The sequence below is a fragment of the Xiphophorus maculatus genome, chromosome 22 (assembly GCF_002775205.1).
Source record: "Xiphophorus maculatus strain JP 163 A chromosome 22, X_maculatus-5.0-male, whole genome shotgun sequence".
In the NCBI taxonomy this organism is placed as follows: Eukaryota; Metazoa; Chordata; class Actinopteri; order Cyprinodontiformes; family Poeciliidae; genus Xiphophorus; species Xiphophorus maculatus.
Genome location: NC_036464.1, coordinates 22,085,978 through 22,111,916, shown reverse-complemented (window position 1 = coordinate 22,111,916; position 25,939 = coordinate 22,085,978). Strand labels below are relative to the sequence as shown.

The 25,939-nt window shown below is 39.3% G+C and overlaps 1 protein-coding gene, 1 long non-coding RNA gene and 1 other non-coding gene across 5 annotated transcripts in view; 1 reads left to right on the top strand and 2 right to left on the bottom strand.

The window, feature by feature from the left end:
* mrps5 (mitochondrial ribosomal protein S5) overlaps positions 1-19,745 on the top strand; it is a 28,136-nt gene extending 8,391 nt beyond the window's left edge. Inside the window, exons 7-12 of the mRNA XM_005814133.3 lie at positions 13,672-13,762; positions 14,011-14,057; positions 14,276-14,333; positions 17,498-17,560; positions 17,693-17,829; positions 19,227-19,745. Of these exons, the coding sequence (XP_005814190.1) occupies positions 13,672-13,762; positions 14,011-14,057; positions 14,276-14,333; positions 17,498-17,560; positions 17,693-17,829; positions 19,227-19,451 (621 nt within the window). The 3' untranslated portion in view covers positions 19,452-19,745. The remainder of the gene's footprint in view (positions 1-13,671; positions 13,763-14,010; positions 14,058-14,275; positions 14,334-17,497; positions 17,561-17,692; positions 17,830-19,226) is intronic.
* LOC111606582 lies at positions 6,600-17,498 on the bottom strand. 3 transcript variants are annotated; one of them, XR_002752120.1, is made up of 3 exons: positions 15,174-17,498; positions 10,464-10,745; positions 6,600-10,365 (listed from the first exon to the last, which is right to left on the bottom strand). It is a non-coding gene; the product is annotated as an uncharacterized LOC111606582 (long non-coding RNA). The 3 variants fall into 3 exon arrangements; XR_002752119.1 differs by having other exon boundaries at positions 6,600-10,745; positions 15,174-16,830; positions 16,899-17,498; XR_002752118.1 differs by having other exon boundaries at positions 6,600-10,745.
* A 1,368-nt stretch (positions 19,746-21,113) lies between the features above and the next one.
* Positions 21,114-21,206, bottom strand: trnai-uau. The gene is given in 2 exon segments: positions 21,114-21,149; positions 21,169-21,206. It is a non-coding gene; the product is annotated as a tRNA-Ile (tRNA).
* Positions 21,207-25,939: the final 4,733 nt, after the last annotated feature.

Below are 25,939 nucleotides of genomic sequence, written 5' to 3'. Positions count from 1 at the left end.
GATTGTTTAAGAAGAGTTGTCATTATTATTTTAATGATGCACTGAGTTTGGAATCACATTGTTTTAATCACGCTTTAAAGAACGAAATAAAATCATACTTGCAAAGCGTAATATGACAAAAATATTATTAATAAGAAATTATTTTTTTATTAAAGTAAAAATGGACATATCAAAATACATGCTATTGGTTGATGCACGAATTCAATAAATTGTGGCAGTTCTGAGTTTTGACGCTTTCAATGACTAGAGAAAAACATGATCTACTAATCACTAATCTATGCCGATCAGATGGAAATTCTAAGACATATATTTATTTGAGCATGTCATAGTCAATTAATTTTGTATTGAAATTGAAGCACAAATATGACACTTAGCTTAAACACACCCCAGTCAAATGGAAAATGTCACTACAATTCAAGGTATGTATTTTTAAGTGAATTTCTTTCACTTGTTCTTGATTTGTTGATTTTGAAACAAACTTTAGTGAACTTAAAATGAATCAATAACAAAGATTTATTTAGTTACAGTTATTTTGTACATATTATCCAAGACATGGAGTATTAATTCCTCTCAAATTGTCATTTTGAGATTATGCTACATAAAAAAAGAGTTTTAATACATCAAAAAATTCTGCAGCACATCTTTTTTCCCTATTGTGGTCTGGAAGGCTGTTATTGTTTTTCATTTACAAATCACTTGCATTTTTATTGCTTGAAGTCTTGCGTTTCGTGCAGTGAAAGTCAGAAGGGAAATATCAGCTGTATCAACAGAGCTAGACGAACGTTTTTGTGAATCTTTGAAAGTTAAAAAAAAAAAAATACCTAAAGAGAACCGTGACGGATTCTAATCTTTCCGGTTCTGTTCAGGGTCACTGAGCAAAGGAAGCAGAAAGTCTGAAAGCGCCGAGTGTGTAGTGTCTGACATTTTTCCTCTTGAACAAAGAAGGTCAATACTTTCAGCCAGAATTATCCGAGCAAAAGTAAAAGTTTTTGTTGAGTAAGAAAAGAGAAGTTGTCGATTTGGGAAACTGGCTGAGTTGTTTCTTTGGTGAATCTTTAATATTTCACCTCCGCTGTACGGGTTTACGTCTAAATAGATGTTAGCAGACAACATATGTTTATTTTTTTTCTCTTTCTTCTTTTATTGGTTTGCCCAACTTATTTAACTAAACACACAGGCATGATGCCATTTTGGAGTTCTACTAATATTTTCCTAAAGCCACTGAAATATTAACACTGTTAAGACTCACCTAAGCTCTGTTTTTGTGGAGTTATTTAAGCTGCAGAAGTCTTCTTTGCTTTACCCTTTGTACCTTAACAGGGACAATATTAAAGAGGTAAAAATAATAAGCTAAATAAAACGTGCACAAAGTTAATTTTATAGTCCTGCTATAAAACTGCTGCTCCACACACACCTTTGCACTGGTCTTCTCATTTTGATAGCATGACGAGATGCGGGACAGTGTGACCACATCTATTTAAAGTGAGTGAACAGTGCTGAGGTCCAATTATATGTAACTGGCTGAGCAGTGTTTTTGAGATGGGTGTTTGCCCTGGGCGGCGTTGGAACGGGGCGGCATGCACGCCAAGAGAAGCAAGAGACTTTTTAACTACTCTGTTCTACTATAAATAAACTTTGTTTTCCGTTTCTTACCTGAGCTGTCATTAAGAAACGGGCTATGCTAATTGTGCTAACTCAGTTAGCACAGAACAAAACACCTCCAGTCGGTGTGACCTCAACATGTCAGCATAGTTGTTTTCTTTATTTCAACAATTGTACAACTGTTTTGGAAAATAATCTCATCTTTGCAACATTCCTAAAGAATATGTATATTTACATTTTAATGAATTTACAGAAAATTTTTATTTTGAAGCTTCCTGCCTCATGGAAGACAGATTTTGTCCAGAATGCTGAACTAATACAGATAATGACATCTGGCCACCTATTTAATCCACCTGTTACTTTAAATTGAGAAGTTTAGTCCTTGACAAAAAAAAAAATTATTTATGTTGTAAAACTAAACCAAAGAAAATATCTTAACATGCAACCCTAATAAAATGTAGCAGGAAACTTCAAGTTTCGGCCTACAGCTGAATGACTCCCCTCAGCAGCTGTTAAATTGAAAGACCGAAGACAAAGCGGCTGTGTGTGTGTGTGTGTGTGTGTGTGTGCGTGCGTGTGTGTTGGATGACATATGGATACGGTACTCTCTGCGGACAGTTCATTTAGATTCTCTGTTCGTCATGCAGAATCTCCCCTTAATTCAATTAGCACTAATGGGCCCTGGTGAGCTGGTGGGAGCTCTGCCACAGGGTCACACACACACACACGCCAAACACCCAACTATGCCTCGGTGGCCCTTCTTCACACACATTATCCTGCTGGAAGATCTGTAGGAAATAAGCTGTGCATTATTCATGGTTACTGCACAGCTGGATATCATTTCTAAATATTTCATGTAGATTTCTCTGGTGTTCACTTCTTCTTCATGATAGCCATTTCTAATCACCTTTTAAGCATTTTATTTTATTTTTATCTACTCCATATATGGACATTAATGCGTGTGGGTGTGTTTCGCATTGATAGTCTTCCCCAGCTCTCCTGTGCGCATTAATAAGAACGGTGTCACAGACATTAGACTTCCCCTTGGAAGCCGACAGACACTTTTATGGTGCCATCGCCTTCTATAAATACAGCCTTCATGGGGATGAGTGTGTGTCTGTGTGTGGCACTATAAATTCAGGCCTAATGAAATGGAAGAGGCTTACTGGAAAAAAAAAGAAGGAAAAAAAAAGGCTCGTCTCCCAAGGACGATGAGGCTGCATTAGTGAGCAGATCCAGCGGGAGGAGAGGAAGCGGGGAGGGGGACGGCTGAAAAAGCGAGAGGTGGAGCGTGGCTTGTGAATCTGAGTTTGGGAAAACAAGTGGACATATAAACCACAAAATTCTAAACTTTTGTTTTTTGACTGCAATTGGAAAGTTAGAGAAATTTCAGATTTTGCAATAGCTGTTGGTGTTTATTGGCTATAAAAAACTTAAACATTTAATTGCCTAAAATAACACATCCTTCCTTTAAAATGCCTGTGTGATGCTCAGGAGGAGCCCAGCAAATACCATGGACAAACAGCGGGGAGGAGGAGACTAGAGACTGTCAGTTCCCGAAACTATCAAACAAACAAAAAAAAACTTATAAAAACACACATACACACAGCAAAAAGCTTGTTGGGGTCTAATGGATCCCATCTCTTAAGACTGTGGGAGGGTTAATGTACAAAATATGTAGAAAATTTATAATTTTTTCCACAGTTTTGGCTTAATTACCACTCTGAGGATGTTGTTCTTTCAGCAGTTGAGCTTTTTTTTGGGCTTGTGTATGCCAGTTAACAATTAACCAATTACTAAATTAGTTAACAATTGTTTCAATAATTGATTCATCACAATTAATCCAACTAATCATTTCAGCCCTAATAGCAAACTGGCTCTTTCATGCCTTTACTGCGCTTTACTCATGCTAATACATCAGCAGCAGTGATCGTAGCGTCTAGATCTTGGATGGGATCGCTCTCTTGGATCGCGTTAGGAAGCAGCTGCACGCTGTTGTCTACTTCTGCACGACTTCACCTGGTTGTCGGCTGCCTGGGAGGATGTAGCTGAATCCGATTCTTCAGCACAGTGATCTCTGTGGATTTCTAGAAAGGTGAAAAGTCAAGACATTCCTGAGACTCAAAGACTCAACTTGTTTTTCTTCTTTTTTAATGAGTTGTTTATTGTCTACAAAAAGAACCGGAAAAGGAGTTCTCCGCTTTTTCCTCTTTATCATTAAACTCCATGCATTAAATGTTGTGGGATTTTCTTTGAAAGCCTATTGCTTGAAAAACCCAAAGCTGATGATATTCGTCCAGCATGGCTGTTCCAGGAAAGATGCCAGAGTATGGCACTGTATTCTTTTTTTTTTTTTTTTTTTTTTCCTGTTTGACAAGTCTGCATTGGTTGTCTCCATCGCCTGGCGAGAGCTTGTTGCTCAAAGCTAGAGCAGGGAGAGGAACGCAACAGAAAATGGCATCCAACTCGCCTACTGCCTGCACATAGTGAGTGTGATGAGGCGCAGCTGGCTGTTCGTTTTTCAAACTATCGATGACCAAACCTCATTGGTGTTTCCTGCAGGCCTCAGTCTGGATTTTCCTGCCTCCGTTCTCCAGGATGCTCCTTCCCAGGCCGCCTACATGCTACATGGGATAATAAACCACTTGTACCTCACCGCGTTGTTTTCAGGAATTGTTAAAACAGTCGGGCAATTCTGACTCGATGCCAAGCCCACTGCACGTATGAATCCTGTGCCACAAACCCTTTAAAGACCACTCACATGCTGGCTGTTTCCTGACACCGCGCTCCTAATCCTGTGTAAATGGGACCTAAAAGGAAGACACACACATGTTTAATCCAGAGTTGAGAGTTATAATGAAAAAAACTAAATTTTACCAAGTATTTTTGGTCTAGTTTCTAGTACAAATACCTTAGTACACTTGAAATGAAACAAATATGACGAGTAACTTTTCAACTAGAATGTAGGAGCTTGTTTTAAGTGAATAACTTCTTGATACTAATGTAAAACTACTAGTTGGAAGTGAATCTGCTAATGGAACAAGACATTTTATTTCTATCTTATCAGTTAAATATGAGAAAAATGTCTTGTTCCATTGGCAGATTATTTCCCTTATAACTTGTACTTTTTTTAATCAATCTTAAGGAATTATTCAGTTATAAAAAAACTCCTTCATCTTGCTGAAAAGTTACGTGTCAGTTATATTTGTCACATTTCAAGCACACTTAAGATATTTGCCCTAGAAACTAGACCAAAAAAAGACTTGGAGAGATTTTGTGTTTTTTTGCAGTGTATGTTTCAAACTTAAGCATTGCAAAACTGTCTTACTAATCTTTTAAACTGCTACACATCTTGACTTTTTATTGTATAATTATTAATCCTCTAAAGTCCCAAGTTCCTCCAACGTTAAGGTACATTATCCTTTACTGATCAGAGTAAATATTTTATGACTGCCATCAGGTTGAGGTAAAGCCAAATGTTCCCTACCTGGATGGGAAAATGCTATAAGACGTCGTCATGCAAAATCTCATTTAAAGCCCAGCGATGTCACAGAGTGGCGCACCATTTAGTTAAAAACAATACATCCCAAACTTCAGCCTCTTAAGAAAAGAGATGGCATGTCTGGCACACTCACAAAGTAGTTTGTTGAAAATGAAAAGAAGGGATGACAGAGTTAAAGTGAAACAAGATGAAAGTGATGTTCCTGGCCTCCCTCCAGGTTCGGCAGCCTCTTGGACTGGATTCAGTGATTTCATTAGCGGAGATGGAGCCTTGTCAGTGATAGAACAAGTTGTTTTTTGGGGGGGGGGTTTCCTCCTTGAAGTTAAGAACCTTGAAAGTTTGGTTGCAAACAAACAGCTGGCAGAAAAAGAGAGATTTTATGTGCACTTTTAGACGAGATGGACGGCTTCTAATCTTGTGGTAAATTTAGATTGCAGCTGCCAAGCACATTAAATTTGACCAGAAAAACTATAAAATCACAGGTCAAATAATAGTAGGTAAAGTAGCACACACACACACGTCAGTTTTGTATTTGAAGCAAGATTCACATACAATATTAGTTGACGTTGAGAAAAAAATGCCTGCATGTATTACACACGCTGATAGGTTTATTTTGTCATAACCTGCAAAGAATCAGCCAGAGACAGAGATTAGGTTTCTTTTAATTTCTTTTCTGCAGAATAGGAGAATTGAGAACAGACGCGACGAATCGCTGTCAAACACTGTCTGGACTCAATTCTGCCAGTTCTTTCTTTGCATTTCTCTTTATTGTATAGAAAAAGGAGGTTGGGCTTCTTCACACAGTCACACAGAGAATTGACGAACCGTCTTTACATTCTGGAGCCTCCTATGGACATGCCCTTACAAGGGCATGTGGCTGACCACAACTAATCAGTTACATATGGAACTAATAACACATGAATGTTTAACGTTTTTAGCTTCCAAGCAAACATCCTAAACAAAGTTAATAATATACTACTCTACAAAAGAAAGAGAAGTTAAGTAAATATAAAAAGAAGAAGAATAGAGTAATAATATGAAAAGAATAATATGAAAACATAACTTGTAAAATAAACTCATGAGTAAATGAACAGGAGGATAATTTTCCTAACATTTCCCACCTGTTTTTCATATTATGCATGAAGTCTAACACAGATATCAGGAATACATCACTTGCTGGCACATTTTCAATGCATCCATCATAACGTTAGACATCAGAGTGCCCCTCAGTGATAGAGGCAACAAGTTGATATTGATATAGAACATGTCCAACAGTTTTGGCTATCAGAGATTTTAGACATGGGATTATGCAGGCAGTAAAAATACAAAACAAGAAAAGAATAATAAGAAGAGGCATCATTAATTTCAACAGCAGGTGCCACCATGGTCCAGATATGAACCAAGAAAGGAAATCTCCTTGTGAGGGAACAGCATCCTGTAACATGGCTTGTTGCAGATTCTTTAAGGCAGACATGGCTTCAGCAATATGAGTTTCATTAGCATCAGAAATATAAGTACAACAAGATGTTCCTATCATTACACACACACCACCCTGACTAGCTGTAAGTATGTCCAACACCATCCTGTTTTGGAGAACCATCAGTCGCATTTCACTAAGTTGTTGATTCTGTCCTCTCTCAATGTCCATGGTAATATTTACCAGGGTCTTCATCCTGTAATCCAAAGTTTCAATCATCAGCATAGATTTTGCTGCTCCTACCCATGGAAAAATTGACAGTCCCCATTTCTCAGCAGTACTCCAATGTTTGTGTTCTTTGGGAACATTTGAACCCCAGATAGGATCATGTGGCTGGAAAACAATTTCTGAATTTCTCCGCCGTCGCAGGTGATGGGAGTGTACTGCTGCAGTAGATACAATGATGGTATGATCAGAGACAAACACAGGAGCACAAGTACCTGACCAGTTCATGGGTAGCGACGCATAGATATTACTTCCTCCACACAGAAACCAACCACCCTCAGTGGGATAATTTCCTCGAGGTGTCCACATGGGACATGGGACTGACATACAGAGTAGGTTTTCTGGTAGACTTTGGCATCACCGAGCAGACGTAGCAGTTGGTCATGTTCCGTTCTTTGGCCAACATCTCCACATAAGTCTGCCATATGTTGTCATGGTGATGGTCTGGAAGGTGTCCTAGCCAGATCTTCATAGCAGTGGTATGGACAAATCTTCTCCCCAGATGGATCAGTGAGGTTGGACTGAAAAAACAGGACAGGCACACAGCAGCCACAGCACAAAAGAGGCCCCATCTCCATGAGGACCCCATCTTTGCTCAGTTACAGAGATGTTAGAGTTTACCTAGGACTCTATGGAACAGGGATGTGATGAGTTCTTCTGCTGACGTTGAGATGTGTGACCCTATATAGCCACGCCCCTTTGTAGTCAGATCTTCCCCACTGCCCCCACCTAGGTCTCCAACACTCTCTGCAACTTACAGTGGCTGAGGTGAATCCAGGATGGTCTCTCAGCGATCTTTACTGCAGTGGGAGTGGTCAAAAGCACTTGAAACGGTCCCTCCCACCGTGGGCAGGCCCAGTTCTGTCTCTTAATGGCCTTGATGAAAACCCAATCGCCTGGTTTCACCACCTGGAGGTCCTGTGAAGACAAAGGTTCTTCTGGCAGTGAATTTGCATTTGACACTTCTTTAGACTGTAACATTTCTTTCATGTAATCAGCTAAAGTTTTTTCACTGTCATCTGGTGGTGGTGTGGTGTCTTTAAATAACGGAAGCTTAAAAGCTCTGCCGTGTACTATTTCAAAAGGAGTTAAACCATTCCCAGTGGGCACAATTCTCATGTACATTTTCACTAAATCCAGACACTCTGGCCATGGCCTTTTAGTGTCTTCCATACATTTTTTAAGTCTGGATTTAACAGTAGAATTTGCTCTTTCAATTAACCCTGCGCTTTGGGGATGGTACGAACAGTGATTTTTTTAATGTTATCTGCAATCTGTCTGCCATTAACCGAATGACTTGATTCACAAAATGTGGACCATTGTCACTGTAGATTTTCTGTGGGATGCCATGAGTTGGAATGATAGTTCTACATATTGCTTTAGCTACAGTTAGTGCATCCGCATGTTTTGCTGGGACAATTTCAACCCATTTAGAAAAAGCATCAATCATCACTAAGCAATATTTATAGGGACCACTTTGAGAAAGTTCAATGAAATCCATATGCATAGTCTCAAATGGGTATTGTGGCTTAGGAAATTGACCCCTCTTTGGTCGAACATTTCCTTGTGGATTATGTTTTACACAGATTGTACATGCTCTACAGAAAGTTTTAGCATATACATTAAACCCAAACACTGAAAAATGCTGCTGAATTATGTGAACCATCCCACCTGTGGACACATGGCAACAACTATGAGTCAGAATTGCTGCAGCATTAAAAAGACTTTTAGGAAGAATAGGTTTATTGTTAAGCATATAAAGGCCTGTTGTGTTCTTAACAGCACCCTTACTGAACCATGAGCGTTGTTCAGCACGGTGAGCAGCTTGTTGGTGTGACAGGAGAATTTCTAGATCAATAAGAAGTTCCTGTGATGTCGCATGATATATTTCTGACACACCAAAAGCGCCTGTAGCAGCTAGCTTAGCCGTGTTATCTGCATAACGATTACCAGTTGACACAAAATCAGTCCCTTTAGTGTGAGCAACACATTTGAGAAGGGCCAACTTAGATGGCAAGAGTATAGCTTGAAGCAGCGATAACAGGAGCTTAGCATGTGTAACAGATTTGCCAGTACTAGTAGTCATACCCCTGCGTTCCCATTGTTTAGCAAAAAAGAAAACTGTAGAAAATGGGTTAGGGTAGGGTTAGGGTTAGGGTTAGGGTTAAAGGAAGTGCAGATGCGACTGAGTCTAGCCGTTTGGAATAATATGCGATAGGTTTGAATTTTCCTCCATGAGACTGTAACAGGACTGAACACATAAACCCATTTTTACAATCAACAGTTTGAACGAACGGCTTCCTGTAATCAGGTAGCGCAAGAACTGTGGATGAGATAAGCTCTGTTTTCAAATCTGTGAACTGTTTTTCAGCTTCAGGTGTCCATGTTATCACCTCAGACATGGCCATAGGAGTCTCATAAATGAGATTAAGTAGCAGTTGTGTTTTTTCTGCAAACTGTGGGATCCAGGCTCTGCAATAATTACAGAGGCCTAGAAAAGCCATCATCTGTTTTTTTGTTACAGGCTTTGGAGCATTCGATATTGCAGATTTTCGCTCATCATGTATTTCTTTCCCATTTTCAGAAATCTGATGTCCCAAATAGCGAACTCAGGAGGATAATTTTCCTAACACACGCTGTTTGCGTTTGTATTATCCTCGGTGTTTTATAGTTTTTGTTTTACCATTTAAGAGAGTATTTTAGATTTCCAGATATTATAGGAGACGTCTTATGCAAATTTACACTTTTTTTACTGCTTCTAGAAAGTGCTTAAAAAGTCCATCCGTTTTTCTAGCAATAAGTAAAACATTTTATTATTTTTTTGGTGTCTGAAATATGAGCCGTTTCAAAAACCTCCAGATTGTGAAGTCTTTTAAATCAAAGAAATCATTTTACTCGAGGTGCATTTAGGGCATGACCAAGCGTAAACTTTTGCAACAATGAAGTACGACAAACCCCTTTATCGTACGCGGAGCTGGGAAAACGTGAAAGCCCGAGTTGCCGAGGTAATGCATGCTAACCCAGCGGTGATGTTATTGTGATTGTCAGTTTCTTTGTGCTTTCTCATCGCCCTGCGGCCCCATGTGCTGAAATGATCTCCCCCCCCTGCACTGCAACTTATAGACAAATGCAGACAGACAAGGAGACGCGAAGCAACAGATTGAGAAAATAACCGATTAGGCAGCAGCGAGAGCAAGATAGAAACATCCTCCCACCGGCGTTCTGTCGCTCATCCGCCTTAGAAAGAAAAAAAAAATCCCTAGCCCATCTGCTGTGCTTCTAACGCGCCGCCAAAGCCCATGCATCCTCACCTAAAATGACAACTGCAGCCAGGAGCGCCTCATCGTCTTCGCGGGCGTCAGCTCTGGTGGCCACAGGCAACACTGAAACGTGAGAATTAATAACTTGATGGAATCTGGTTTGCGAGGTGCGTCTGAAATACCATCTGTGCGGAAACCTTGCCTTTATCCTTGAATTCAAGCGCAAACTTGGCTGCGAAACGAAATGAGAGGTGGCAAATGCCCACAACATCCTGCATCTACAAAGCGCTCGTAGATTCCTGCGAAAACATCAACAATAAGTGTGTAGTTAGAGATGGAAAACCAATAAATCGTATCGATTTTCATTTTTAACAATGGAAGCCGAAGCATCCAGGACCTCCTCGGTGTGTACGCGTGTGTTGGCGTGTCCTGCAGGATTGTTGTAGGAGTGTTTTGGTGTTCGCTGCTACCCTGACCCCAATCCTTCGTCTGTGGCCCCCTGGTTAAATTATAAACCCTTCACTGAAATGTGCTTGTTGCATAAGTTGAGAAGCTGAAGGCGAAGTTAAACTTTGGAGCTCCATCGGAGGAGATGCAACACTTTCCTGTCACTTGTTCCCTCTTGTTTGGCACGCAGGCGCCGGAGCAGGCCAGGATTTGTAGCCGAGATGAGCCAGCTCTATGAATAAACGTAAGGCGGTAAATACAGATGTACACAAGATTTTAAATGTGTAGTCTTACCATTATCAGACCATTGATGGACTATATTTTCAGGTTACTTTTGTCTGCAGTCAGATATTACAGCAGCTTCTGTCTCCTTTAAATGTCCCTCCTTTTCCAATTAGACTCCCGTCGTGGATGTAAGAAGTTAAAGTTAGCTTGTAACTGTTAGCTTCTTCAGGTGCAAGTCACACATTATTTTAGTAAAAAATTTTTATTGTTTTTTTTTACCCCTCCAGGGGCTCTTTTGTGGGCTCTAGTGTCCCTTATATGAAAGTAAGCTGACAGGAAAGGGGGAAGGAGAGGGGGGAAGACATGCGACAAATATCGCCGGGTCCGGGAGTTGAACCCGCGACGGCCGCATCGAGGACTCAAGGCCTCCAAACATGGGTCGCGCTATTCCCTAATAGTAATCAATTTTTAATTTCATAATTTTAGTCTACTTTAGTACAATACTAGAAATACATTAAAATATTCCTTTTTTTTAAAGAAATAAGAAAATAAACATTTCATTGCCTTAAATGCAATAGCAACATTCCTTCAGTGTATGCTTAGTCATCTGCAGCTAAAGAATAGAAGTGGAAAACTCATCCAGTTTTGCTTCACTTAGCATAATTATAGTGTATGGCTAATCTGGTGATTATTTTTGGATTAAATGATTGCGAAGCAAATTGACTATTAGTTTGTTTTTTGGTGGGTTCGCCTAAAACTGCCACTTTCTAGGTAGAACATAAGATTTTTCTTTATCTGAAATGAAAAATGTGTATATTTTTTTGTACATTTTTGCCTTATTTACTGCTCTGAATGTGGTGTTCTTCCAGCAAATAGCCTCTTTTTAAAATCTGCATACTCCAGTTAGTTACTAAATTAGTTGACGATTATCTCCATAATCAATTTATCATGATCAAGCCAATTAAGCGCGTCAGCCCTAGTTGCAAGCATTCTTTTGGAAATGCTGACCATTCTCTAATTGGGTTTCTGCAATAGGCAGTGTGTGCTGATAAGTCATAGAAAGTGAAATGAGTTTTCTCAGACAGTATAGTGCATAGAGCAACACACTTCCCCTCCCCTACCTGTCACCTCGCACTGAGAGGCAGTTAAATTTTTAAACCACAGCTGAACCAAAATTGCAACATTTGCTACATTTTCACCTGGTTCTGTTCGCTTTCACATTGCATTGTCAAATGATCCAAACCCTTTTAGGAACCTGTGGTGGCGCTGCACCAAGAACCACTGAAGAAAACGGTACAAAAACCTGTAAAGACATGAGTGCAATTTTCCTCCTCCGCAAAATGTAAGCAAAAATGGAATAGCGTCAGATTTGAGTGGTTGTAGGATTTCTCTTTTGATGTCAGTAAGACACCAGGAGCCATTTCTCCAGCTAGCTCTAGATTTGAATGCTTATTTAGGTTGTATTTACCCAGAATACCCAGCGCTATAGTCCGCTTCCTGCTTTTGGAGCGGTCTCTGGTCCACTTGGTATTCACATATGCATTGGAACCGCATCAGAATTCACTTCAACCGATCCGAGACCTAGGATTGTAGGTGGACCAGAGTTCGATTGCGTGTTCACACCTCCCTAAACGAACCAGACTTTCTAGACGAACAAACCAAAGTTCCATTAAATGGAGCTGGTGTGAATGCACCGTTACATTCAAGCTGACTGAGAACCATGAATAATTCCTTAGGTGAAAGGGTGTCAACTGCGTAATAATCCCATAAATTAATAAGTCCATTATAACATCTTTGAATGTGTACTCTAATCAGTGCTCTAATTTTCCTAATGAACTCGGTTTAATGTGCTGATTTTATGTATCACTGTGGACACCGAGCAGCTCGGCTGCTCAAGGTATAACCCAGCATCTTGTCTCACTCTGTGTTTCTGTGCAGGTGTGTGTGTGTGTGTGTTAGTTGTGTCGTACTTTATGCTGTTTTCCTGGGAGTCAGCAGTTTGCCTGTGTGTCATCAGGGCGCCGCACAAACTCATGATCTCGCAACTCATGCTCTCTCCCCCCCACCCCGTGTTTTTTCCCCGTCGTGTTTGCTGTAACGCACATCCGCATGTTCAGCTGCACAGAAATGCTTCTTCACAATACTTTTCACCATAACCATGTTTTTTTTTTCTTAGTTTTAATGCATCTTCTGTGTTTTGTTTGTTTCTCACGTTGTGGCTCTCTTCTTCTACACCTAATCTGTCAGATTAAGTCAAACCAACTTTCCGCCCTCGTCTTTAGAGACTTTTTTTTCCTCCTGACTTCTGTGTTGTTTTCCTCATTTTGTCTGTTTTATCTCTCACTTCTCTTACCTTTCTCATAATCTTGTTTTTTTTTTTTCCTTTCTGTTTGTCCTCCAACTCTCCTCTGCACAGCTTCTTCAGCTTCTGTTCTTTTTCTTAAACTTTCATTTGTCTTTCTGGCATGTGACTGCTGCCCCCTACAGTTTCAACTGAACACTACAGGGACATAATCAACAAGCAGTTAGACCCAAGAATACCATCAGCCCAATCTTAACCACCTTTATGAAGATGGAGCAACCTGACATGCTTTTGTCAGGTGACGCTCGTTAAAGTAAAGTTTTGGACCTCATTGACTAAAACAAAGATGTACAATTGAAGTAGGATGCAGTGGATTTATTTTAAAATATTTGCGTTTAAATTTTGAAAACTAATGGATTTGAAATTCATATGCACCTTTTTCTGTATGTCTTCGATTGATTTCTAATGACTATTTTGACTGGAGAAATTCAGCACTTCATGAAATATCAATGCACATGTCATAATTCTGCCGAGTGCTTCTCTACCTCCAAGTCTGATTTCTTTTAAAAAAAAAAAAATACAGTCTTTACGTGTTGCCAGGTTACATTGTGGGTTTGCCGTTGGATTTTAGGTGAAGAGCGTGTTCAACATGACGGCCAGGGAGGGCAGGAAAAGGTCCATCAGCTGTTTGGTTGCTGTAGGAAATGGCAACGGAGTGGCAGGTTTGATCCTATTTTCTTTTTAAAAAAAAAAAAAATTAAAACTAAAACAAATCGGGCAGTTTGACTCTGAATGTTGTTTAGGAGTCGACAGAATTTCTAAAGCAGGCGCATCAGAGCAGATTCCTTGTAAATCCTGACTTATAATTTTTTTCTCGAACTTATTTCTTCTTTTAATGCTGAAAAAGAAAGTCCTTTAGGGGAGAGAGGAAAGCCGATTTGTAACCCGTCTCTCCTTTCTGTGTCGTTAGGGTTCGCTTTGGGTAAAGCAACAGACAGAAATGCAGCTCTGAGGAAGGTAAGAACTCAAAGCACGTCAGATTCGGGGTCGACTTGCTCATTATCTCTTTGGGTTTGAGTTAAGTATTTAAATAATGTCGTTATGAAACAAAACGTTAACCACGTTACCTGGTGTTTATTCAAATCTTTATTTGGATAATGACCCGGTCATCAGATATTTAAAATGTGTATCTTAACTTTTGTCTACCTGTTTTGCCATACACCCATGATTTGCAGGCCAAGAACCGAGCCAAACGCCATTTGTACCACATTGAGCGATACAACAACCACACCAGTAAGTTCCTCATCTCAGTAGAGCTGACCAGTGAGTACTGGTTCATATCCAGTTTACTGCCTGCTTTGTGTCCCAGTTGTTTCCGAGTAACATAATACAGAAGAGATCTGACTGCTCACTCATTCAAGTACCTTTTCAAAGGGTTATTATGAAAAAATACTTTTCTAATTTATTGAAATTATGACCTTAACGTGACCCTGAATTAGGTCTTTAAAGCGGCAGAGTGCAGGCCAGCTACCGCTTCAGATAGTCAGATTCATTGACCAGCTAAAAATGTCGAAAACAATAATAAATATCATGTATAATAGTATGATAAGTTTAAAAATCAAAATAATTTTTAGGAGCAGTCAGAATTTTACATTTCAAGCAAATACAGGAACATTTCTTTACCTTTTCCAAACTTAATTTACATTTTTTTCAATGATAACGTGTTTCTTATAGCCATTTTAGAAGCAGAAATTCAACGTGTTAACATTTTTTTACACAATTATTAAACGTTTTGCTTGCTTACCTAAAAAAGTCCCGAGCTGGAACCTTTATATTTTGTTTCTAGTACGCCCATAAATCTGACGCACAAGTGACATTCGACAAACAACAGCGATGGACGGCAAAGGCGCTTCTCTTGCCACTTAGCCACAAAACATTTTTTTTTTTATTAAAAAGTGTTGCTTATTTTGTCGACATACAGTTTTTGATTAAAAAGCGATTGAGTAATTACAGACCCTGCAATTAACTTGATTAAAAATGTTAACGTAATCGAAATTAAATGTAACTATTTGAATACTAGTTTGAATACGGTCGTGGATACTCTGAGGCGACTAAACAGTCTATACATCTTACCTCTTCTCCTTCCGCAGCCCAGGTTTCCTTCCTGTTCCCGCTTTGCTCATAATCTCCCCAACTTCGCTTTCTCCTTTTTCCTCTCTGCTGCCCCCTTGAATCACCGACTCATGGTCTCATAAGTGACATAGTCTGAAAAATGGCTTTGTAAGGCGAGAATCAGAATCATTACTTGAACTTTCTTATGGGAAAGCTCCAGTTGGCTTCTTTCGCCGCTGCTGGAGAGCAGCGTCAGAAAGATTAATGTGAGTGAGTCATCAGCCTCCGCCGCGCCCACCAGAGGAGAAAGTTAGCTTCCTAATTTGGCCCCAAACCAGGGTGTGTGTGTGTGTGTGTGTGTCTGTGTTGGTGTGTGTGTGGATCTGTACCCTGCTTGACTTCAGGAACAGTGGTATATTTAATTTTCTCAGGTTCTGCTCTCTCTGTGCTGCCATCTGCAACCTGTCTGTGTGATTGCTTCCTTTTTTCCTCTTTGTCTCAATGTCACCACCGCCCGCCACCTTGGATTACTTGAATTTCTTCTTCTGTGGAAACAATTTGACCCAACGGAGGACTTTGTAAAGGAATACAACGGCAGCAAGAGCTGGTCTGCTGAAATATTGCTTTAAATATAAAAATACAAGTTCTTCAAAATATTTCTGTCGCGTTGAAGACGGCGGCCTTTCATTCAGTCTTTAAGGTTTTTAGGGAATCTACAGAAAGAAGTGCAAAATATGGACGTTGATGGGGAATGACACAAAGTTATAAGTTTTTTTTTTCATCGTTTTGCACAAATCAGCTGAAGTTTAGTCAGACTGAACAGAGGGCAGATGGTAACCGCACAGGTTCTCAGTTGCATTTTGCTCTCAACTTGTATGTTTTAAATATATAGTCATATTCAATAAGTTAGAACATCATTGAAATGCTTATTCATATTACTAACTCAGCTCAATAAGTGAAGCAAAATAAATCTATTAAATACACACACACTGATGTTGTCAATTTTCTTTTATTGATGAGGATTTTTTTGCTGGCAGTCAATAAAAACAAGTCGTTTCAGATTAGAATGAGTAACATATAATTTATTATTAGGGTTAATATTAGTTTTACCAGGTATTTTTAATCTGACGCAGACCCTCATTGTAACACAGAATCTAAATTATTGAATGAATGTCAATTTAATAAATTAAAGTTTTTAGCAGTTTTTCAGCTTTTCTGTTATTCAGAATGACACTAAAAGTAATTTTTTCTTAATTCACATACAATAGATGAAAATGTCCCCTTTAAGCAAAATGCGTGTTGTTCTGTACTTGAAAGCCTAAACATATTTCTTTCTGTTGCTCTTTCTGTCTATATGAAGTTATAAGTTGTCAGAGATCACGTTACATTGGTGTCTCTAAATGACTTTATTTTGCCTGGACTGAAGGCAGAAATGGCCCTTCGATCGTAAAGGTCGTGAGGTGCTTTGGGATTTGTCGTCGATTTTTTTTTTCTTTTTGGTAAAAGTTCCTCCAAAAACTGAATTTTCTGTTCTTTGAATCACTGCTTTCTGTATAAAGTTAAGTGCGTTTATAAGTAGCAGCAGCGTCGAATACATCGACCTCTCTCACTTTTGGCGTTTGCTTGAAGAAATCCACCATATTTAGTGATATCTTTTATCCGTTCGGTCTTCCAGCGTCTGAAGGATAAATTAGTTATTTACTCTGGGAAAAAAAAAAAAAAAAAAATCTGTTTTGATTTTCTCACTTTGTCAGATGAAGCCGGACCCCCTGCAGCTACAGCAAATGCTCGTCTCCCTGCGGTGGATGAGTCACCTAAGTGAATGTGAAGTTTATATTAAGTTAAATCAACTTTTTGATTCTTCACTTACCTTGACTTGTGAAATGAGCACTAAAAAAAAAAAATCCTTAGAAAATTCATTTACTCGTATTTCCTCCTCTGGTCTCATCAACGTCTGTCTGCACTGCAGCAGCAGCCGCGTTTAATATCGAGTTCTTTGATTCACTGGTTGTCGGCAAGCGCAGGATTTTCTCCTGAAGCAAATTGTCTGGCAGCACACAGCTCCTCCTGTGGGGAAGAAGAAGTGAGCGTGAATAAGTAATGGGCTGCAGCTGATGCAGTGAGCGGGAGGGACATCTGGTGGGCATGTAGAGAACTACAACGTCCAAAAGGTTAGGTGGGGGGATAAAAACCGGGAAGCAAAGCTCAAAGTGCCTACAAAACACGTGGAGCTCGTTAATATTTCCTGGATTTGTTTATCATTTATTGGTTTGGCTGTTTTGCTTCCATCTGTCTCTGCTCTGCCGTCATGCAGCTGTTTTTTTTTTTTTTCCCTCCGCCGACAGTTTATCACGACATCAACTCCAGGTTCAAGAGGACGACTCTGCGCATGAAGAAGCAAAACGAGGGTTGGTTGGCGTCAGTTTCGCCCGAGCTAATTCGAGCCAGATGTTCCGCTGTGCACATTTCCATTTAACCATTACATATTCTGCTGTGACTGCAGCTGGAGTTTAATTGTGTGTGTGTGTGTGTGTGTGCAGGTTACGGTCTGCGCTGCCACAGGGCCGTCATCACGCTGTGCAAGCTGATCGGCATCAAGGACATGTACTGCAAAGTGGACGGCTCGGTCAATCTCCTCAACATCACGCGGGCGCTCTTCACTGGGTTAGCCAATCAGGTGAGATCATGTTGGGACGTCAGTAGAAAATGAAACATTCTCCAAATAATAAAGTCACTCAATTTCTGGTTTTAGTTTTTTTGTTTTTTTAATCCTTTACTAGGGAACAGCTGAACTCCTGTTGGTAATTCTTTGCGTCCAATCCATTTTGAAAATCTTAATTTAGAATTGTCTGTATTTGTTTAGGCCGGTTGAATCGACCAATGAGAACAGACTCAGGCAGTTTCATTGAAGTACAAAACTGTACTGAGTCAGTTTTTAATGCGTAATTAATTTAAATATTGGTAGCACATAAAAGCCCACATACAGCTAAAAAGTATTTTGCTGATTTTAAAACTGTTCGATAATTTTGTACTGATGCACATTAAACCCTTTCTACGAGATGGCAATCAATCAATCAATCAATCTATGAGAATTTAATGTTAAAATATGGAAGGCAGTTTTTCAGAATTTAGGTCTCGCATGAAACGGTAATTCTGAGAAACAAAAAGAAAAGTTTGGAAAGCAGGAGCTTTCTTATTTTTACTGGGGTTGAATATTAATTTTCCAGATATTTAATCCTTTTTCCCCCTCTAGCAATTGTCTAATAATCCTCAGCTATTTTATTTTCATTGCGCTTGCTTCTATTTTCTAGGGCTCTATTTTCCAGAAATATAACGTACTACTTCTACGCAGATGACACTCAGGTTTACCTTCCATTAAAATCCAGTGGATCCCCGTCTGTGGATAGGTTACTGAATGGACCAGAGCCGTCTTAGGAATCTTGGAGTGACTTTGGACAATGATTTTAAATTCAGTGAGATCAGTGCAGTAGTCCAGTCTAGCTTTTATCATCTGAGGCTTATAGGTAAAGTCAAAGGACCATGTTCCTCGTCGGTGAGGGTTAATCATGAGTTCAGACTTCAGCTAACAGGAAGAAGGCGACATGAACTCATCACGCCGGGTTTGTATTTCATTCAGCGGCTGACTGTTTCTCTTAGAGTTACTAAATTTAGTTTTTAAATGTTTAAATATTCCAGCACCTCTTTTGGATATTTTAGATCTTTCCTATTAGATTTCTGAAGATATAAAGAACTAAAGCCTTGAGTTGTTTCTGCCGGATCTCTAAATGATGTTAAATGATTCTCTTAAAAATTCTCACGTCTTAATTGCTGATTTAATCGATTTCATAAGCTGATTAATCTCACACAGACATAAAAGATAAATTACTCCGGCTATGATGCAGGAAATTGGAGGTTTCCTTCTTTGTCAGAGTAAGGATGCATCTGACTGTTTTCGTCGATTCAGACCATCATAACTCCTGTTCTTTTATTAATAACTCAAGAGATAAGGCTCTTCTTATCTCCTCGTCATTATTATAGTGCTAAATCTCTTTCACTTCTTTGACCACCCTTCAGGAAACTCATCAGAACCTGGCCAACAAGAAGCAGCTCCACGTGGTGGAGTTCCAGGCCCACCGGGGCCCGCTGCCCGTGGTGGTGGCCAGCCCGAAAGACGGAGCGCGTCTCCAGCCGGAGACCGTGGACGAGGTCCCCAACACCAAGCTGCACTGGGACGACGTCCGAGACGCGCAGGGAACCAAGCGCTCCATCTGGGCGGGGGTGAAGCGCACCGTGTGGTAGAGCAGACCACAGGCTGGACGGTGGTTTATTAAAGCTCTCTGTAAGGAGGAATGGCGGGAAAACCGAAAGGACTTGCGGAGCTTTCTCTTACAGAAACGTTAAACAGCATCGTTAATCTGAGTTTATCGTGGATTCTCCATTTAAATGTCACTTCAATAAACTTATGAAAGTTTGTTTGGCAGCAAAACTCTAAATCATCATTCTAGAACAGTCAATAAAAATGTCGTCGTCCATGTTGGTGATGTTACATGATAGATTGACCGTAAAATAAAGTTTCTGTTCTGAGTCTCTCAATTAGATCTTTTTTTTTTTTTTTACTTAAAAAGAAAAAAAAAAAAAAAAAACACAGCAGGAAGGAAGTCAAACTTGATGAGAAAATTCTCCGGGTGAGGTTCCATCTGACACAATCTGCACTGCTCCACTACGTACTGACTTAGAAATGCAGTGACCTGACAGGCGGCACCGCAGGAGCCCACTCATCATTCTTCGACATGTGGCAGCGTCTACATGTGTCGAAAAGTAATGAGCTGCTGCTGAATCTTCGAAATGTGAAAACCTCCAAGGTAGGGTCGAATTTTCTTGTTTTTCTTCTTTTTTTGCGTTAGAAAAAGCAGAAGCTCAAACAGACCGAGATAAACTAGGAATCAAAGAGTTTTGTCTTATTTAATTGAAATGACACATTTAAATTAATTTCACTCTCACCAGCCTCTATTAATCACACCTTATACCTGGTTAAAAAAAAAAAAAAGTTTCAAAGCAGAGAAGTTTATGATCAGAAAGCAATATTAATATATTTTAAACTAATGAATTAATTATGAGCTAAACCTCACTTCACCCCTGCAGCTTACAGTTTGGTGCCTGACACAGAGTGTTTTGTCTGTATATCGTAAATTCACACTGATGGAGCCCGATCCATGGATGGCTTTCTGTAGATTTTTTTTACACTTCATACCTAGAAACACAGTTAAGAGTATGTATTGTTATTGGTCAAGATTGAATCCAATTCTATATCCTGACGGTGTAATATGAGACAGATTTATCGTCGGAAAAAATTCAGCTCCTCCTTGTGGTTCTATTTCCATCTCCAGATATAAAACCGCTTGGTCAGAAACAACCAGTCAAGTCCAGGAGGAGGGTCTTAGCGCTGTCAACCATATTATGTACACGCTGCAAAATATGGGATATTCATCATCTGCGGTCATGCTAACTAGCCTTTATTGTGGGGAATTGGATGTAGCATAGCAGAGAGTAAGGAGGGAAGGTGAGTAACAGCACTTATACTCTCCTCTTGACTGACTGGTCAAATGACTTAAAGTGAATTATACTGTCGAATACTGTGAATTACATTTGTTATATTTTTAACAAATATGTAAAAAAAAAACATATTTTATAAAAGTTACCTTCTTCGGCTTTATGTAACCTAAAAAGAGCAATAAAGAGACTGGTTTCAAAATACCAACTCATGAAAAAAACTTATTTCAGATTTCTTATTTCATCACTTTGTATATTATGTTAGTTTATATATTAAAGATAATTTGTTACATACACCCACAGTAGTATGACTGCTACAGTCTGTAGTATGTAGGTTCATTCTCTGTTCCTAGATCAGACGTTTATTCTTACCGTCTCTACGTAAATAATATATACCCGGAATTAAACAAATGCTCCAGGTGAGGCTTGAACTCACAACCTCGGCATTGCTCAAAGTGTACTGTCTTATAAGTACCGCGCGCTAACCGATTGCGCCACTGGAGCTCACGTTATTGTGCAAGATAGTGAAGAAAAATCTTCCCAGCAGAACTATTCAAGTCCATTTCGGGTTTGTTTTATTATTATTATTAATTTTTTTTATTATTATTATTGGTACTGTAGTTCAACTATGGTGTGATTTTGGGGCTACCAAGCCGGGCGCGCAGTCACGCCATAACCGAGCGAGTTTTTGAAAATACCAAATTTATTTGAAGCACCCAGGAAAAAGACAGCGATGAACCGATAGCTGTGGTGACTCCAGGGAGGCGCTAGGGGGTGCTATAACTCCCCATGGATCAGACGTAACACCCGAGAGAAATGTTTTATTTCTTCGTCTGAATATTTTATAAAATCTGACTCTGATTATATTACGAATATTATAATGTATTATAAATTAACAACAAAAAAAGACACTCAGAAAAGGCTAATGAGTCTTTGACCTCATTTCACATCCTGTCAACAAACTAGTGGGTGGTAGAGCTGGACTGCTTATATGGTGATTATACGGGCAGAAAGAATTTTTTTTTGTGCAAACAATATCCATCGTGTCTAAGGCTGAACAAAGGAGTTTCAGAAAAAGTTTCCAAAAAACATATTTTGATTATGTTTCTTGACAGCGAGGAGAGCTCCTTCGTTAGCAAGAAGCTATAAAGCAAATAAGGGCATGGATTAACAACACTCCTCCTTACGTATTATCTAGTATTACAAAGACCCGTTTTTACATTTGTATAAGTTGTTATCTGTGTTGCTGACATTTCCAGTTAGTCAGTGAGTTGTGAATACATTTTCTGTTGTGGGAAAAAACTACCTGAGGAACAGCAACAGGGACATTTGAACAACTAACCTTTCATAAAAATCTCTTAAGAACCTGCTAGTTTAAAGACTCAACTGTTACTGATTTGACCCTTTTCCTTCTGTGAAGACACTAAATGACAGAAAATGTCACCTCTGTTACCTGTTTTTAATGTTTTTTGGGGTTTTTTTTATTGTTCATTTAAAGCATTTTATAGAAAGAAATGATGATTATCTTTTTATGGATGGTTCTCCCCCCTTTATTGCTACATTCCTAACTTTACCTGAATTTTATGATCAGAAAGCAATATTAATATATTTTAAACTAATGAATTAATTATGAGCTAAACCTCACTTCACCCCTGCAGCTTACAGTTTTGTGTCTGACACAGAGTGTTTTGTCTGTATGGGCGGTGTGCTGTGGTGGCACAGGGGGTTAGCACACCCCACATTTGGAGGCCTTAGACCCGCGGACGTCGCGGGTTCGACCCAACGACCTTTGCCGCATGTCCTCCTTCAAAAATGGCGCCGGCTCAGTCGGCTGCCTGCAGACGCAGCTCCCATCGTGTGTGTGTTAACCTGTGTATAAAAAATTCTTGCTGTAACTGCGAAATATGTTAAATGACCCTGAGCTACTCTGGTTTATATAATGTTTTATGGGACGTTATCTCCTCGAGTTTATTTTATCACTGTTGATCTCTCCTATGTTAAAACATTAGGAACTCATTTTGGAAAGCATAGTTAGCTTGTTGCACATACTTGAAGTTTGATTTCCAAAGTTAAAACATACTCAGATGGAGGGATTACTGTAATGAAGAGATGTCATTGGCTTGGCTTCCTTACACTGACAACGTTTTAATATTAAAATGATCAACTGAACTCTATATTACTACAAATGAACTGAATTGAATTGTATGTAATTGGATTTTAATCTGACCACAGCTAAGCCAAAAAATATTAATACTCCTGGCGGATTTATGAGTTTAAAGGAATTTAAAAATTTTACAAATAGGTTTCTTTTTTCTGGAAGTAATTTTAATATTTTGCAGTGTATTTTGGTCAGGGGGAATTTTTTTAATTGACTTTTCAAGTGAGATAGACCCTCATTGTTCACTGTACTGCTGCAGGAGCAGTGATGTCATGGGGACAAAGATCATGACATCACTCATGACATAGTGATGACATAGACAATGACTTTGATATAGTCAATGACCCTGACTATGTCAAAGTCATTGAGTTCCAAGAGTTCCAAGTAAGAGTACTTTCTGTGATTTAGAGAAGCAAAACGATTGCTAACCAAAACCAAGAAGAAAATGAAGCGTTCAACACAAGATTCGCAGACCAAGGCCAGCTCGGATCAATTAACTGACAGTGATCCCCAGTCACATAAGAAACTCACAAGAAATGAGGGTGAAAGAGCTAGAGACACAACAAGACAGCAAGAGGACAACCAAACAGAAACTTATCTGTGCAAGGAGAGACTACAACAAACTGACAAAGATTTACGGAAACAACTACAGATCGCATTTCTGCAGAAGAAGGAAATTAAACTGCTAGAAGTTAAAAATTTTAAACTTACTAACAAATTTAAAGGGATTTCGACTAAACTTCAGGAAAGTGACAACAGAATTCAGCAACTAGAAGGTCAGTTAAAAACCATGGAACAAACTCTTGCAGAGAAGACATATTCTCTCATGGCTGAAACCGCACGGAGGCGCGACCTGACTGACAAAGTTTCAGGACTGAAGGTGTACAAAGAACGAGCGCTGGATGCAGAAAAACAGGTGAAGGAGCTTACAGATGACAACCAAAAATTGAAATTACAGTTAGACGCGTCTCACCTAAAAACAAAAACATTTCGAAATGAATCAGAGACCCTTAAAGTCGAGCTTAAAAAGCAGTCAGATCTCGTGAAAACTAAAGAGAACACAATTGACAATTTTAGGATCGCATTGCATGCAAAGCAAAATATAATCGATGCTCAGAAAGAGGAGATTAAGAGACAACAGAAAGCTGCACAAGAGACAGAACTGGAGGCGAAAAGAAATCGCCAGAATGAAGAAACAACAATGAAGCGAATAAAGCACAAAGATGAAGAAAATTTGAGCCTACGAAAGGAAGTCACTTCACTACACAAGTCTTTGCATGATTTTGAGATGAAGTTGTCGAAACAAGATTTGCGATACCAAATCCTCCAGGAGAAATGTAAACAGGCTCACACAGACAAAGCAATCCTGGAGAGAAAAAAACACACACTGGAAATTTCTACAGCGAGTCTTGAGAGAGAGGTTGTTGAAACCCAGACACTCCTAGAAAAGTCCCAGCAAGAGAATCAGTTACTTAAGAATCAAGTGGAGCAGGTCAAGATAAAGCTGGCTGAAACGATTCAGAGCTCCAAGGAAAATAAGATCAAATTTGAAAAAAGCCTCCTGAGTACACAGGAGGATTATATGAAACTGAAAATGGAGAGAGAAGAAGCTCTGACAATAAACAGAAGAGCCACAGAAGGACAACGCTGTAATGAGAGAAAAATTGGAATACAGGCTGATATAATTCGCGAACAGGATTGTAAGATTATAGAACTATCTAAGGAAGTTCTGCGACACCATGAGAATACTCAAAAATTTTACATGGTTAGAGACACTTATTCTAAGGTGCAAAGGTTAGGGTTAGATGATGAGAATGGAGATATTATACTTCTCCCAGACACCGACACGAAAACGGAAAAACTCAAAATGCTTCGCGCTGAGAACCGCAGATTGTCCAAAACACTGGAAGAGAAAGAGACAGAAATTGAGAATCTCAAGGTTGAGGAGGACAATCTGCAGCATGAGGTGAAAAATCTCAAGTCTAAGTTAGACTATCTGCCGGAAGATGCATTGCTTAAAGTGCAGGTGAGTCAGACCGACATTAGAGCTCTCAGAAGACAGATTAAAGCCCAAGAAGCAGAGATAAATACATATCTAACAAAAATAAAAATGCAAAATGTCACCAATGAAGAGTTGAAAAATAAGATTGTAGAGATCTCATTTTCAAAGAAAGATAAACTTCCGCCAATTAAGTCAAAAAATATTGAACTGAAATCCGAGGACACAGACACAAAGTGTACGATGAAATGCAGAAACGTTTGTCTTCCACCAATTCTGATCACTCCATATGGAAAAGCGAAAAAGTAAAAGAATGTGGTTGTTTATGTTTGACTGATGGAATGATAGCATCTGAGAAAGACGTAGGCAGGACCTCAGTATGTGGGGGAAGGTCGTGGAGAACATGTGGAGACAAATTTTGCCATATGGCTGGATTTTTGACAGGAGGAGCATTTTATTGACTTTTCAAGAGAGGTGGTCAACTCTCATTATTTGGGGGGGAGGGGTCCTGCAGGACATATAGGGACACATTTTGCCATATGGGTGGATTTTTGACAGGAGGAGCATTTTATTGACTTTTCAAGAGAGGTGGTCAACTCTCATTATTTGGGGGCGGGGTTCTGCAGGACATATATGGACACGTCAATCAATCAATCAAATTTTATTTGTATAGCACATTTCAGCAGCAAGGCATTTCAAAGTGCTTTACATCATATCAAACACAGAAACACAAGGCAACATAGAACCAACAATCAAAACTCGACATTAATTCAGGTTCCATCAATAAATTTGTAATTGATTACGTTTCAAATACAATCCTAAACAGGTGGGTTTTTAATCGGGTTTGCATCCATAGAAGGTTTACCTGTTACACTCCTACTGTCTTAAATGGAACAAAATACACTCAACAAAAAATATAAACGCAACACTTTTGTTTTTGCTCCCATTTTTCATGAGACGGACTCAAAGATCTAAAATTCCTTCCAGATATACAATATTACTATTTCTTTCAAATGTTGTCCACAAATCTGTCTGAATGTTAGATAGTGAGCACTTCTGCTTTGCTGAGATAATCCATCC